The 15,037-nt window shown below is 56.7% G+C and overlaps 1 protein-coding gene across 1 annotated transcript; it reads left to right on the top strand.

Moving 5' to 3' along the window:
- Positions 1 to 6,638: 6,638 nt before the first annotated feature.
- On the top strand, positions 6,639 to 10,037 carry NRARP (NOTCH regulated ankyrin repeat protein). Its single transcript, XM_075055287.1, has one exon. The coding sequence runs from the start codon at positions 6,838 to 6,840 to the stop codon at positions 7,183 to 7,185; it is 348 nt and encodes a 115-aa protein (XP_074911388.1). The 5' UTR covers positions 6,639 to 6,837; the 3' UTR covers positions 7,186 to 10,037.
- The last annotated feature ends 5,000 nt before the right edge of the window (positions 10,038 to 15,037 follow it).

The raw sequence follows: 15,037 nt of genomic DNA, 5'->3' as shown, positions 1-15,037 counted from the left end.
CAACATCAAACTCCACATCGGACTGGCCTTGAGCAGCATCCAGGAAGTAATAAATTGTCCAGTTTTGAATGGTGGATACAGATCAAAGGGAATTAAACCAGCTTTTTAATCAGCCCACAATATTGTTTCCCTATCTGCCTACTTTAAAAAAAAAAAAATTAAAAATCCCATTGTCTGTGCCATACTAATGTTTAACATTTATTAGGGCAGTAATGAGCCCTCCATGGTTTTATGGGGCCTTTTGATCATGTGTTGGAAGGGCAGCTCCTGCAGCGCTCTTGTGGGGATGCGGGCTCTGGGTGAGCTGCCCACGCCAAGAGCTCTTGGACCCCCAGATTGCTTCACCTGCACTCAGCTCCTGCCCCTGCATTGCAAGATGTGATCACGGGGGGACCCTGTGATAAAACGGCACCGGGGAAGCATTTTATGTCTGTTTTATCATGCCAACCTGAATGAACAGCATCTCTTAGCCCTGAGAAATCACACGCTACATCGGATATCAGGCCCGTTCTTCTCCTCGCCTTGTGTACTCCTTGCATATCCTTCAGAGTTTGATGGGGACAAGGTGTTTGGCACTTAGGCCAGCTTTAGTTTACAAATGAATATATCAACATTGTTCCTCATCAGGCAGGAATGCGCTTCCCTCCCTTCTCCCCCACCTTATCCCCATCCCCTTCCGAGCAAATTTCCTTCCTCCTGTAATCTGGAGCGGAAACCTCGCCACATATTTGACTGGCTCAGAGAAATCAGCTCGCTTTTCCTTGGCGTGACTTTGTGCCTTGAACTAGGGCTGGTCAGTCCCTAAGGCAGCTGGCAAGGCAGGGGAGCAGGGTGAGCACTGTACTGCTGCCCATCCTCGACGCAAAGCTGCTTTTCCAGCCGGATGCTCCGATCAAGCTCCCAGTTGCTCGGCTGCCGTTTTCAAACAAACTGGCGTGTTTCTGGGCACGGACCCAGGGCTGACAAGCCCGAGGCTGGCTGCAAGCTCAGGCCCTTATGCTGCCCCACACCACGGAAACGCTGCTCCCACAGGCTGGGGGTCACCTCGGCTGGCCCTTCGCCGGGGGTAGGAGAGGAGAGAGGTGTTAGTGTCACGTGAGAAGGCAGATTTGCATCAGGAGGATGTGTGCTGCCTGGGAAATTGCCTGGGACCAGACCCTTCCCATCAGCCTGCCAATATGTGGGCATGACTCTCAGGCAAATGAGCTTCTACCCGCTCGCCAGGCGTGCCTCACCATGTGTTCCGCAGGGGAGGGGGTATTGCTGTGTCACCCCCCAGACTGTCTCAACCCCAGGGATGTACCCATGGAGCAGTCACCAGGTCCCCAGGCCTGTCCCAATGGGCTGTACCGTGTCTTCTGGGGGAACCATGCAGTGGGAGCAGTGGGGTGGCGTACCCCCATCCCTGTGGCCACCATAAAGGAGTGACCATGCAGCGCAATCAAACTAGTGGCCCCAGGGACCGCGTGTCTCAGGAGATGGTAATTTCCTAGCGCCAAAGCCCTGCACCGACACGCGATTCAATACTGGATCTCGTCCTGATGGCCCAGGACAAGTGAATTATGGCCCAAAGACAGGGAGGTTGGCCCAGGGCACATAAAACCAGGGTCCATGTCTCCAACTGACTGTATCAAAATGCACAAAGTGGATATTTGGTCCCTCCCTGTACCAGTTTTCCAGCACTAGAAACCCTGTAAGCAATTGCCAGTGCACCAGGCCAGGTACATTTAATGATGCCAGTTTAGCAGAACACGGGCTCGAGCCAAGACAGTTTGGTACGCATGTGCTTGGCTGCGGCAGGGACATCAGCCGAGGCGATGCCGCAGGGTGGCCCGGCAGCACTGGGACACTGGCGCAGCTGGAGAGCCCTGCTTGTGGCACCAGGCAGGAGATCTCCAGCTCTGAGGGTGTCCCAGTCGGTGGCCTTTTGCCCGAACAGCATTTTCCCACTGTCAGATACGGAGGCTGTAGGCCACATCAGAAGAGCTGCAGCATTTCCAGCAGGATAAGGACTGATAAGATGGGTCACTGGAATGATTGAAGGCTGAGCGGCAGCGCAACAACCCAACCCGCGCAGCCCGACACTACATCACCACAGCCCCTGTGGAGAGTCGGGGTCCTCCAGCCGCAGGGCCAGGCATGCAGGGATGTCCCCACCTGTGTGTCCCCCGAGGACAATGACCATGCGTAGGGTTATGACCGTGCTTGAGTCTCGCTCAGGTTTTAAATCCTGTTTGTCACAGGCTGGGAGGGAGGGAACATGCAGAGAGCAGCATCCACGGTGGCATCTGCAGGAATCGGCAGTCCCCAGCCCACGTTCCCACTGCGGCCTCTGTGGTGCAGATGTCCCAGGAGGATGGGGGATGCCTGGAGCCTCCCCTTGTCCCCAGGGCTTCCCTGAACCACCCATGAGAGCTTTGCTCGTGGTGCCTTGCTCCCTGCAGAGGACATGAGGCACCCGCACACATGTCCTCACTGCACGAGCATGAGGTTTCTCTTGCAAACCCCAGCTTCTGGCCTCGGGACCTTTCTGCCTGCAGGACTGGCATGGGTCCAGCCCCACCCCGGGCACTGCTCAGGTGCTGCTGAAGGCTCGTGGTGTGTGATGTGTCCATGGGGAGAGAAGGAGGCCGGTCCCACGGCCGTGCCGCTGCTTGCACCCCGCTGCGAGCAGGGCAGCTCTCAGACAGCACAGGGGAAGGTTTTCACCTGAGACACACCCCCACAGCCCCCTCCCCACTGCTCCCCTGCCAAAAGCAGCCCCCCCAGGGCCAGGCACCCCTCTCCTCTCTCCCAAAGGTGGATCTCTACAAGGGAGACTCTTCCCACCCAGCAACCCCAGCCCCCTGGCCCCACGTGGGCTCTCCCCTCCCTGCCCACATCCCTGCGGCCAGGCAGGCGGCGTTGGCCAAGCCCCATGTTTCCCCACCGGGGCTCCGGCAACCGCTTTGCCAAAAAGCCAGGAGGCAAAGCACCAGCGGGGCCAGCGGCGGAGGAAACCTTTGCGTTTCCTCCCGGCTCGCAGGGAGCCGAGCAGGCAGGTCGTTCTCCCTCACACGCCTTTTGCTGGGTCTCTGTGCTGGGAAGAAAAGCTCTCGTCTTTCCCACGCTCTCCGACACATTTTAATGAATTAAGTGGGGGCACGCCCCCTCGCCGCCTGCCCCGGATCCGTCCCCCCGGCTCTCCGGCTCCCTTCAAGGAGGCCTCCGGGGGTGGCTGGACTCTCACTGGCTTGTCCGCCTGGCCCAGAGGATGGGTACAGCCCGCTTGGCTTTTTTGGAAGAGAGCTGGGACATGCCCAGCCCAAGGCGCCCAGCACCAGGATGGCTCTGAGCCCCTCTGGCAATGCCAGTGGCAGCCGTCCCTTCTCCTCTCACCCGCGGGCTCTCATGAGCAGGGGGAAATTTGGCCGTCACGTCTCTCGAGGACGGGAAATTTGTTCCGCGCCTCCCAGCGTGACCGTTTGCTTAAGGCATCGCAACACCGCGTCCCTCTCCCCACCTCCCGCCGCCGTCTGCAGCGCCGGCGCTTGCCACGGCTTCCCCTCTTCTCAGAAGAGAGCAGATAAATCACTGGGTAGGACTACTGGTTTTGCAGGGCCCCACCAAGTGAGGACCGGGTGGGAAGAAAGGGGCCTTCCAATGCCTGCTGACAGCCCCTCCACAACCCCTCGCCAGCCAGCAGGCAGCCCGAGCTGTGTGGGGAGGCTGGCCCAGCCATCGAACCGCAACTGGCTCCTCTCCGGTTACGGAGCTGGGGAACAAATTGGAGCTGAAATGCCAGGTTTCAAAATTGCCTTTTTATTTTCCTTTTTTTTGCTTTTTTGCTATTTTCCCTCCCTCTCTGGCACTGTTCCCAGGCTGAGTCCTGCCCCCACCTGCCAGCCCTGAACATTTGCATGGCTGGGTCCCTGCCCAGGCTCCTTATTTTTCTCACCAGTGTCACTGGCAAATGCAGATTTGCTTGCGAGGATGTAACTCTGGCCAAGCCCCAGACCGGGGAGGTGTGAGCAATTCCCACTCTCCCACGGCTCACTAAGAGGGCTTGACACCTCACAGGATACGGCCTGTAAATGCACGAAATCTGCTGTGCCGGGATATTCAGGAGTGGAAAGGACAGAGCGAACCATCAGGAACTGAGCCCCAACCCCAGGCTCCTGCCATCGCAACCACCATGCCACCTGGTTCTGGCAGAACCATCGCATGACCCATCACTTTCCCTTTGCCAGCTTTGCCATGATGGGTTTGCGGGGTTTAGTGCTGGGGAACGGTGATGGGCTGCTGTGGCTTCAGCACTCCCTGAATGCTGCTGTGCGGCTGTTTGCACTGCTGGGCTGTGCCGGGCCCCTGGGCACAACTGTAACTCCCCATGAGTCACCGTGAGTCACAGCATGTCCCACCGCTCACCCCAGCTAGCCGACATGGGGGAGAGGAGGGCAGGGATTGCCACTGGTGTCCCCTGTTGCGACCACGGCTGGGGTGATGGGGGGCAGAGCCACCGCCTCCTGCCCAGGACAAGGCCCTCGGGGGGATGGGACAGGCAGGGGTGGGTCCTCTTCACTGTCCTTGGGCAACCCTGGCTCCTGCAGGGACCCCGAGGCCCCAAGCCCACCTCTGTGCCCTGTGCCAGCACTGAGGGGGCTCCATGCCTCAGTGGCACGGGGATGTCCTGGGAGAAGCTGCACAGACACAGGACACCAGAAGAGGAGCACCTGCAGCACAGCAGCAGCACTGGCCGCTGCGCTGTGCCAGCCACAAGCCCCCGACCGCAGTCATGTCCCATTCCTCCCTTTGGTGTGAGAATGATGTGCTTCAATATGCTCACATTAGAAAGCTGTGACTGGGAGAGCTCTGGCCTGGGGAAGCCAAACGGGGTAAGACACAGAGACCAGACAGGGATGGATGGGGATGGGATAGGGATTGGGATGGGATGGGCACAGGGGAGAAGATGGGGATGAAGATGGAGATGGGGATAGGATGGACGGGGATTGGATGGGGATGGGGGTGGGCATGGGCATAGGATGAGGGTAGAGGCAGGGATGGGATGGAGATGGGCACAGACATGGGGACGGATGTGGAGATGGGAACGGGATAGGAACAGAGATGGGGGTGAGGGTGGGGATGAGAAAAACTAGCTGCAGAAATGGACTTAGAAAAGTAGACCCTTATGGGAGGAGAAAGAGGAGCTGCTTCACCAACTCCTTACAGCCCGAATCAGGCTGGTTTAACCTCCTCCAGCAAAGGAGCAGGACCCAGCAAGGGCAGGAGAGTCCCAGCCTTATCCAGCTGCTGCCTTCCCCTGACAGCTACAGGGAAAAGCCACGGGAAAATGCCATGGGGTGAGTCATGCCCCGAGCTCACAGCCACTGTCCTCCAGCCGTGTGACGGATGGCTCCGAGATGGCATGTTTCATCGATTGGGGCTGAATTTAGCAGTTGGGTGATTTCTCCCTTTCCACCCGCAGATGGACACACCGGCACGGCCAGGTGACAGCAGCTAGCTGGCCAGCTGCCCCTGGCGTGGCTGCTGTCACCTTCTTTTACGACACGCTCCTTCCTTTCTTCCTGCCCCTCCCGCTCCACTCTGGCCGACCAAATGCCCGGCAGACACGGTGATGCTGGCCTGGGGATGCTGCTTCCCACCCAGCCTCCGCCGTTTGCTCCCCAGGGGCCAAATGGGTGCAGGGAGGGCCCCTCCAGCACAGTTTTTGGTTGATGCACCATTTTCGGTACCTTTTTGCCCATTTTCCTGCCTACCCATGGTGTCCGCACCAGGTCATCAGCTGGACAGCGGATCCGACCCCAGATACGGCCCTGTGCGACCCAACTGAGTCACTGCAGGGCTGGCGGGACCTGGTGGTGGGGGCTGCGTCTTGCCCCCCAAAAATCAGTCCCACCCGTGGATCCCCCAAACCTCACGCAACCCCCGCTGCGTGCCTCCAGAGGGGCCGGATCCCGCAGGGCTGAATCCCCCCGTCCTTCTCCGTCACCTGTCCCGGTTTGCTCGCGGGGAGACAAACCCGCAGCAAAACCGTGTCGCCCCCCACATTTGAGGCTGTTTGCAATAATCGCCCCCCCCCGCAGCACCTCGGTGACGCCCATCCCCGCGGGGTTTGGGGCCAGCGGGTCCCGGCCGGGGGTGAGGCGGGGGTCGGCGGGGTCTCGGAGGCGCGGGGGGGTGGTTGGGGACGGGAACAGCCAGGTTCCAGCACAGCGCTCCGGGGAGAGGCGGGCGGCGAGGCCGGCTGCGGCCGCCGGGCTCGGCCCGGTCCGGCTCGGCCTGGGCGGTGGTGCCCCCTGCCTGCGGCCGCCGAGCCGAGCCGAGCCGAGCCGAGCCGAGCCGAGCCGAGTTCAGCCGAGCCGAGCCGAGCCGAGCCGAGCCGAGCCGAGCCGAGCCGGCAGCGCCCCCCATCGCCGCCCCCCCCCGCGCAGCTCACCGGGTGGGGGAGGGACACCCCGGCTCGACTCCCCCCTCCCCGGGGGCGTGGCTTCCCGCTGCGTCCCCGCCCCCACCCCTCCCGGCCGTTCCGATGGGCGCGCGGTGGCGGCGCCCCGCCCCTCGGCGCCGCGTCACGGCCGTGCCATTGTTATGCAAATAAAAGGGTGGGTAAAAGGCGCGGCGCGGGGCCGGCTCCGCTCCAGAGAGGCCCGGGACGGCGGAGCGGCGGAGCGGCAGCAGCGCGGAGGCGGCGGCGGCGGCGGCGGCGGCGGCCCGGGGGCCGCTGCGCGGCGGTCGGCGGCACCGGCACCGGCGGCAGCAGGAGCCGCCCGCCACCGCATGCCCGGGCGGGCGGAGGCGTCGCCGTCCATGCGGGGCGGCGGGGCGTGAGGCGGCGGCATGAGCCAGAGCGAGGTGTCGCCGTGCGCGGCGCCGCCGCCCAGCCAGCGCGTCTTCCAGGAGGCGGTGCGGCGGGGCAACACCAAGGAGCTGCAGTCCCTGCTGCAGAACATGACGAACTGCGAGTTCAACGTCAACTCCTTCGGGCCCGAGGGGCAGACGGCGCTGCACCAGTCCGTCATCGACGGCAACCTGGAGCTGGTCAAGCTCCTGGTCAAGTTCGGCGCCGACATCCGCCTGGCCAACCGGGACGGCTGGAGCGCCCTGCACATCGCCGCCTTCGGGGGCCACCAGGACATCGTCCTCTACCTGATCACCAAGGCCAAATACTCCGCCGGAGCCCGGTGATGCCGGGGCCGCCCCCGTCCCCCCGCTCCCCGGCCGCCAAAGCTGCTCCCACCCCCGCGAGGGGTTTATTTGGCGAAGATTTGGGGCCCCACGCAAAACACGCCACCGTTCGCCTGCTTTTAAATTTATTTTTTTTTCTCCTTCCAAGGGTTGTTTTCCTACTGTAATGTGTTGGTTTGGTTTTGGTTTGGTTTGGGGTTTTTTTGGTTGGTTTTTTTTTTTCCTCCATCTACCTCGGCTGCACTCACAGTATTCACGGTTTCAGTTTGACATCTGGTCAGATGCTTTAAAGCCCTCCCCGTCCCCCTCCCCGCTAATATTTAATCCTTCTCCCCCGCCCCCCCCCCCCCCCGTGCCCGTCCCGTCCCTCCGACTTAAAGTATTCTGGCTCAGAAAGGAATTCATTTCAATGCTCCCCCAGAACCAACCCACCCACCCGGCCCCCGCCGGAGCCAAGAGCGGTACCAGCCCTGGCCTCCGGGAGCGATGCCCCGAGAGGGGCTGGGGCTGCCCGCGGCCCCTCCTCGGCGAGGAAGAGCAGGAAAGTCTTCCTCTTCCTGCAAGCTTCTCCCCGTCTTTTCCCACTGCTGATTTTTCTTCCCTTCCCTGCCCCCCCCCCCCCCGAGGCGACTCCGTTGGAATATGACAGACACGGTTTTCTCACCCCGATTGCTCCCCCCCCCTTTTTTTTTTTGTTTTATTTTGCGTTGGGTTTTCTGCTTTGGTTTTCTTTTTTGGGTGTCCGAAGAAAGTCTGCGTCCTCACCCGCTCCTTGAATCCGTTTAGCACGCGTGAGATCCCAGGAAAAGACATTGAATCCTTCTGGTTTTGTGTGTAAAGGGGGATTAGCAAATCCTGGACTTTTTTTTTCTTTTTTAAAAAAAAAAAGTGAAATAAACTCTAGAGGCAGAGGATTTGCTTTTGCACAGAAAAGGGGCGCGAGCGCTCTCTGCTGCCTAGAGAGATGCCGGAAAACTACTGAAAATAGTTTGGGAACTTTTTTTTCTTTTGGTGAAACTTGGATAACACTTCTCAATGCAGAACGATTCATTTGACGTATGTAGATTCACCCACCTTTTATATTATATATATACCTAAATATATATATTTATAAAAGAAAGGGAGGAAGAAGAGAAAGCCACCCGAAGTCGCATTTTGAAGTGACTGCACGTATAATCGCAAATGCTGCTTTTTATTGCTATGGCACAAGAACATCCATTTGGAAAATGCGGAAAATTTCAGAAGTCTCCTTTCTCCCGCTGGTCTTTCAGCCCTCTTCTCTTCGTCTGCACTAAAACCATCCATATCACTGCCATCTCCCCACTCTTTCCTCTCTTGCTCCCTGCATCCAAACCATTATGATTAAAAAAAAAAGAAAATAGTTACCTGCTGGTTTATTTGGGTTGTGTCCTAACTATTTATCATGTATGTATATATTTGTGGGTGAAGATTGTGAGCCTGGGTTTGTTTGAAGATGGTGGTGAGTGTTTCAAAAATATGGTTTGGGAAATATGCTTTTTTTTTTTCCTTAGTCTTAAAACTAAAAAAAAAAAACTTGAGTCTGCCATGATTATTTCCCATTGCACTGAATATTCTGCTCTGTCTCTGATGGTTTCACCTGCAGTTTGGTTTTGGTTTTTTCCACTTCAGCAATTTGAGATGATTTTAAAAAGCTCCAGATTTAAAGAAGAAAATGGAAAAAAAAAAAAAGCCCCATCGAAAGCATCTACTGTTAATGCTGTAATTTGCAAGGAACTGCTTGGCCGAAGTCTTTCTGTGAGCATGGAAGGGGGTGTCCAGCACTTCCACTGGTGCTTCTGTGCGATAGTTACGGGGTGGGAACAAGATCTTTTCTAGCGAGGTTTTATCGTCGTTACCAGATGGTTGCACATTTATATTTTTTTTTGACTAAATGGATTTGCCACAATGAAATGTCATAACATTTATGACATGATATTAAAAAGTGTATTGTAAAGCCAAGTTCTAGATGGATTTTTAAAAAGAAATCTTGGTTATAAACCCAGTCTAAAGGGAGCTCTGTCCAGTGTTGTAAAGACAACATGATGTAACCCATATTTATATTTTTATAAAATACCTATTAAGACTGTGAATCTCCTGTGTGAATTGCTGGGTGAGTTGTTTAAGAAAAGTATTGTTCCTTTCCAGCCTCCTGGAGCTTTAGACACGCTGAGATTTTGGGAAACTGTATGTTGGGGAAGGGGGTTTGCTCTGAAATTGTGAGTTGATGTATTTTTACATCCCTTTGTATTTTACTGAAAAGCTGCTGCCCTTCCTAGTCCCTAGAGTTTCAATTTTCTATGCAACCCCCACACCCCCCGTCTCTCTTGATCCTGAGAAGTAAAAGGGATGCAGATTGATTCAAATTGAAATGAGGGTTCCCCCCACCCCCCTTGTTGGCTCATCGTGCTGCTGACCCTTCACGCCAAAACGGGGAGTACAAGAAAAAAAAAAAGAGGCAGGTGGGGGAGGCTCTTTCGTGCATGACTGGTCGCCTTCCGGCAGTCATCTTTTTAATTATTATTATTATTTTTGTAAGAAGAATATATTGATAATGTCAGTGAAATAAGCAGACATTGAAGCTGATGCACAGATTGCTCCAGAAAGGAGTTTTTCTGTAGATTTTTCTTTAGATGCGAATACCTTTTTTAATTATGTTAATTAATGTTAAGAATTTTTAGGCTTATATTGAAGCTGTATGTGGGTCACTATATGATCATTTCTAACTGGATAAAGTCTGTACAGTACAGCATATTCCTGAGTGTATGATATAGACGTGTAGCCCCAGAGTGCGAAATTTATAAATAAATTTTTCATTGATCTTTTTATAAAAAAACCCAACAAATGGCTTTTTCATTTGTTCATTCCCACATGCTTATGGGTGATGCTGGGTGGTTCCTGCTGGGGGGAGGGGGTGTGTGCCAGCTGGGCCCCCAGGGCCCTGTTTCGATGTCTAAACCTGCAGCTCTTCTGGGGTTAAACACATCCCCAGAGGGTGATGATCTTTGCGGTGGATTTTTCGGGGGATGCTGGAGCATGCTGATGCTGCATCCCAGCCCCTTCTCTTTGGCTGGAGGAAGCTCCCTGGGGCTCTGGGGGATGTCCTGGGGTGTCCAATCCCAGCATTCAGGGGCTGGGGGGGAGGGGTGATGGCTCAGACCAAACCCTGGTGCTGGACCGGGCATGTCATGTTTGAGAAGTTCCTAAAGAAGCTGCTTGCCCCACAGGAGCTAGGTGGGAGCTCTGCAGCCAGTCCTGGGGCCACTCCCATGAACTACAGCGATCAAGTGCATGTTTGGGTCTGCAGCCCCGGCCCCACCAGCTGAGCACCTCATGGCTCCCTGCAAACCTTCCCAGGCTTTTTTATTCCAACCTGGGCACCGGGAAGGGTTTGAGGTGGCTTGGTCCTCGCCAAGCCCTTGCGCTGTGGGGATGGGATCACCTCCAGCTAGAAGCTGCTGTCAGACTGGTGGTGGCTTCGGCCACCCCTGGAAGGGGCATGGGGTCAGGGTCGGTATGGGGTCTCTGTCCCCAAAGGCATCTCCATCCCCTTGCGCAGCTCAGAGCAGGCCAGTGCCCAGAAGTGGGCTGAGCCCTGCACCTTTGGAGGTTTTCCAGGCAGGATCCAGCTGCTCCGGGCAGTGGGAAGAGCAGAGGCAACCCCCTGCTTGCACTGGCTGGGCCCTGCCCACAGCCAGGGCTTTGAAGACAGGGTGCAGGTAAGCCTTCCTCACTGGCAGCAGCATGGGTTTTTGGATGAGGCTTTTTCTATATCAATAATTTTGCCAGCTCTGGAAATGCTGAAATCCCTGGGAAGTTTGTACCATGCCCAGTCTGGCTCCGGGCTGTGGGTTCCCAGGGATGCCAGGAGTGGTGTCCTGCAAATGGCAGTTGGGAGGAAACCTGGGGAAAAGGCTTGGTATGACCTTTCCAGGTTGGCCAACCTCTGCTCTGATGTGCCAAGCCCTGTGCCACCCAGCTTCAGCGTGGGTCCGTGCCTGGGAGGGACACAGGCGGCTGCCCCAGGGTGTCCCAGGGACACGCAGCCCACCCAAGCAGCAGCCCAGTGTGGAGAAGATGGGCACCGAGTGACCCGGCTGGTTTTTAGCAGGAAAAAAACCAGATGATGCCAAAACCACCATTCTCAACCATTGGTGGTCCTGTGGGTTTATCACCCGGGGTCAGCAGCAGCCCCTGAATATGGCCAGATCTGTGGGACGTGTGTGTGGGGCGAGTACCGCTCCCCTTTTCTGCCATGGTATGATTTTGTCCCACTTGGGCACTGCGTGACACTGACCCACCGGCGAGTGCCACCAAACCTCCCACTATCACAGCACTTCCCAGGGCCGGGGCGCTGCGGGGTTACATCTGCGGGTGCAGCTCACCCCTGCCTCTGCCCCAGGCTTGGGATGCTGCAAAAAACTCATCCAGGCGCCTGCTTTGGGTTGCCACAGGGCTGAGCTCAGCCTGGATTGGCTCAGCCCTGCAGCTTCTTGCTATTTACCTTGTCTCAGGGCTTCAGCCAGCCCAGCTGGACCAGGCCAGCCATGACCTCAAGGACAGGATTTTCTGAGGAAATGCAGCATTTCTGCACACAGCTCCTCTCTCTCCGCGGTGGACGGAGCAGGCTGGGGCCTCTGGCAGCCCCTTTGCAGGGGATTTGGGCTGGGTGGTGAATACAAATCGCACCCTGCTGGCACCAAGCCCAGTGCCCATGAAGCTGCCCTGTGTCTCCAGGCTCCCATGTGTGATGGCCCCAGCAGTGGGGACACGCTGAGGGCGCAGCCAAACCGCAACCCCCCAGGGCTGAGCCCCTCAGGGAGCAGTCGCGCCAGTGCCGGTCTCCCTGCACTGCCTGTGGCCACCTCACTTTTCACCTCTCCTCTCTACAGAAACCCATCCAAGAAATCTAGGAACTCCAAAGACTTGTGCTTTTTTCCTTTTTTTTTCCCTTTTCTATTTTTGTTCCAATAAAACAAAAATATTGGATCGTTTGGTGGCGTAAGCACATTCTTCTGGCATTTTTGCGTGTCCCTGGCTGCGCGTTGTTGTCCGCTGGCCACATTACGTAGGTGCTGTTGTTCCAAGAGAAACCAAAGCAAGAATTTGAACTTTCAAGTGCTTCCTGCCATTGTCTTTTGCTTTTGTTTGTGCTACTGACTCCAAACCAGATGGATCGGGCTCCCCTCCGGCTGCGGGGGCGATGGGAAGTCAACACAGCCCGGTGAGGTTTGACAGCTTTGTCTTCTCTTCTATTGCCCGTCATCCGTCAAGCCCAGCCATCGGAGCTGAATCAACCAACGCATATGGATAGGGGGGAGGAGGTGGGATTTTATTTGAATTTCAGGGAGCTTAACACAGTAAGTAATGAATGAGAAAGAAAGACGGCAAGCGGGCGAGCGAGAGGGGACGGGCTGTAATCAAAATTCAGTACATTTTAAATAGAAGCTTTGTTGGGCGTTTGTATGACTATGATAATGCCGCAGCCTGCAGATCCGAATAGGAGTTACCTTTTTTCAAAAAAAAAAAAAAAAAAAAAAAAGTCACAATCAACTTCTGTTCTGTGCCGGGGAGGAGCCAGCAGCTTGGGCTGGCCAGCCAGGCTGGCCTCTTTTCCAGCCTTCATATTTTGCCCCTTCTTGAGGCTTTCTGGTCTCCATCCCTGCTGTCAGGGAGAGCCCCTCTGCGTGGGTGGGAGGGGGTGGCTGGGCAGGCTGCGGTCAGTGGCACCGGGGTCCACAGCACATCATGCAGGACAGGACGGCTCATGGTTTTGACCTATTTTGCTGCTGACCCAAAGCTGCTGTGGTGTTTGATTCTGGGACTTGGTGCAAAGGTCTTGGCCACCCAGATCCCTCCCAGGCTGGGGCTGGAGCTGACCACCCCAGTCCTGTGCCATGAAGTCATTTTGGCCCTTCTTGGGATGTACACGACCTTCACACCCTGCCACGAGGTGGGTACAGGGTTTTCAGTGCCAAGATCCCATGCCCTAAAATGGCTGTCACGCTGCAGACCACCATGCTCAGGGGGCTGTGTTGTCCCAGGGATGCTCCCAGGCCTGTCATGTGTCAGCACAGGCACCACAGGCAGCTCGCACTTCTCCTTGGTGGCAGCGAGCGTCCCAGGGAATGACACTACTCCATTGTGTAGGCAGGAGAAACATCTTTCTTCTGTTCCCAGAAATTCTTCAGCTGCCATGTCCCGCTGCCTTGTCCCACTGTCACCATGAGCACCCATCTCTGGGGGTGCCCAGCAAGGGGTGCCCAGGGAGACGTGACCCCCTGGGTCTCACACCAGGTAGGATGCAGACCTGTGGGTGCAATGTAGTTTTTGGCTTCTTCATGTTAGCAAGTTTCTCTTCCTGACCCTGAAGAAATGGCCAAGCAGGGCAGCATCCTGGTCTGGCTTGTTCTGGGGAGGACAGTGGATGGGGCTTGGGTCTAGAGGGGTGGAAGGCTGCTTGGATGGAGGGATTGCGGGATGGCTAGGGAGGGATGGGGAATGACTGGGGAGGGTTGGGGGGGATTGCTGAGGACGTGGAGGGATGGAGGAGTGGGGGGTGGCGGAGAGGGATGGGGGAATAGAGGCATGGCTGGGGATGGACAGAGGGATGGGTAGAAGAATGGGCAGAGGCAAAGCTGGACAGATGACAAGCTGGGGGTGGCTGGGACAACTGTTTTAATTGGAAACTCCTTGTTTAGCCTGACTCCAACAGCGTTCTGTGGCTGGGAGCAATCTCTGAGGGCAGGCCAAGGAGAGCAGCCCCTCTGGCAGCAGCTTCATGAGGTGGCAGACCTTGGCCTGGCTGAGCTGGAGAAGTCCTCTTGCTGTTCAGTAGGAAGAGGCTCCCCGGAAGGTGCCTCCCCTTTCCCCTCATCATCTGGGCAGCAGCCCTGGCAGCCTGGAGAGTGCAGAGGGGCACAGAAACCCAGCCATGAGCATCGAGCATCAGCTGTTTGCTTCAGCCCCTCCAGCGGGGCAGTGCACAGCGGGCTGTCCTTGGCCACGGCCAGCACTTGCTTACTGACAAATCCATCCTCCCCATGTCTGATCCGGCCCAGCACCAACCAGCTTCATGTTTATCCCGGGCAGGATGGACATGCCGGCAGCATGGCTGGCTCTGCTGACCCCCGCCTCGGTGCCAGCCCTGCTGCAGGCATGGAGGTCCCAGGGAGTCCAGCACAGGGGTGCAGGCAGACACTCCCACGCAGCACGGAGCAGAGGCAGGGTTGACCCAGGGAGCACAGCCATGCACACCCCTGGCTGGAGGGGACATGGCCAGGCAACGACTGGCGGCTCTACTAAGCTTCTGTGATGCGTTGGTGGGGCAATGTGAGGCGAAGCCTTTGCCTGGGGCCTGAGCAGCACCCTGGGACTGATGGTTTGAGCCCGGAAACACGAGGGCACAAGGAGCAGACTCCTGGCTCCAAATGAATTATACAACCAAGGAGAGCCTCTGCCTGGAAACAGTATCTCTGCAGCCTCCTCTCACCCCTGGGACTGCACTGCAACCTCAGCTGTTGTTTTCTGCAGCTGAAAAAACATTTCTCACCTATGCACAGTCAGCAGCAATGTTATTACACACAATGCAATGGCACAGATGGACTCTGAATGTGCCCAGCCCTCTCCCAGGTTTTCTGCCCAGGACCAGATCTCTGCCAGCACACCCCTGCTTGCTTGGGGAGCTCTCACTGGGATGTCTCAGAGTGGCCATCCGTCTGTGAGCTCAGGCAGGAGCGGTGCGGCAGCTCCCTGAACACCTGAGTTCCTTTAATTATTGTATTTTCCACTCAGTCATCCGGCAGCTGGAGGGTTCTGCCATGCAGCAGGTGGA

The sequence above is a fragment of the Buteo buteo genome, chromosome 23 (genome assembly GCF_964188355.1).
Source record: "Buteo buteo chromosome 23, bButBut1.hap1.1, whole genome shotgun sequence".
NCBI lineage: Eukaryota > Metazoa > Chordata > Aves > Accipitriformes > Accipitridae > Buteo > Buteo buteo.
The sequence above is the reverse complement of the archived record's forward strand: the minus strand, read 5'-3'. Positions and strand labels throughout refer to the sequence as shown.

Bases quoted from the DNA above. Each gene is read 5' to 3' on its own strand.
- NRARP (XM_075055287.1), top strand. From the start codon at position 6,838: ATGAGCCAGAGCGAGGTGTCGCCGTGCGCGGCGCCGCCGCCCAGCCAG.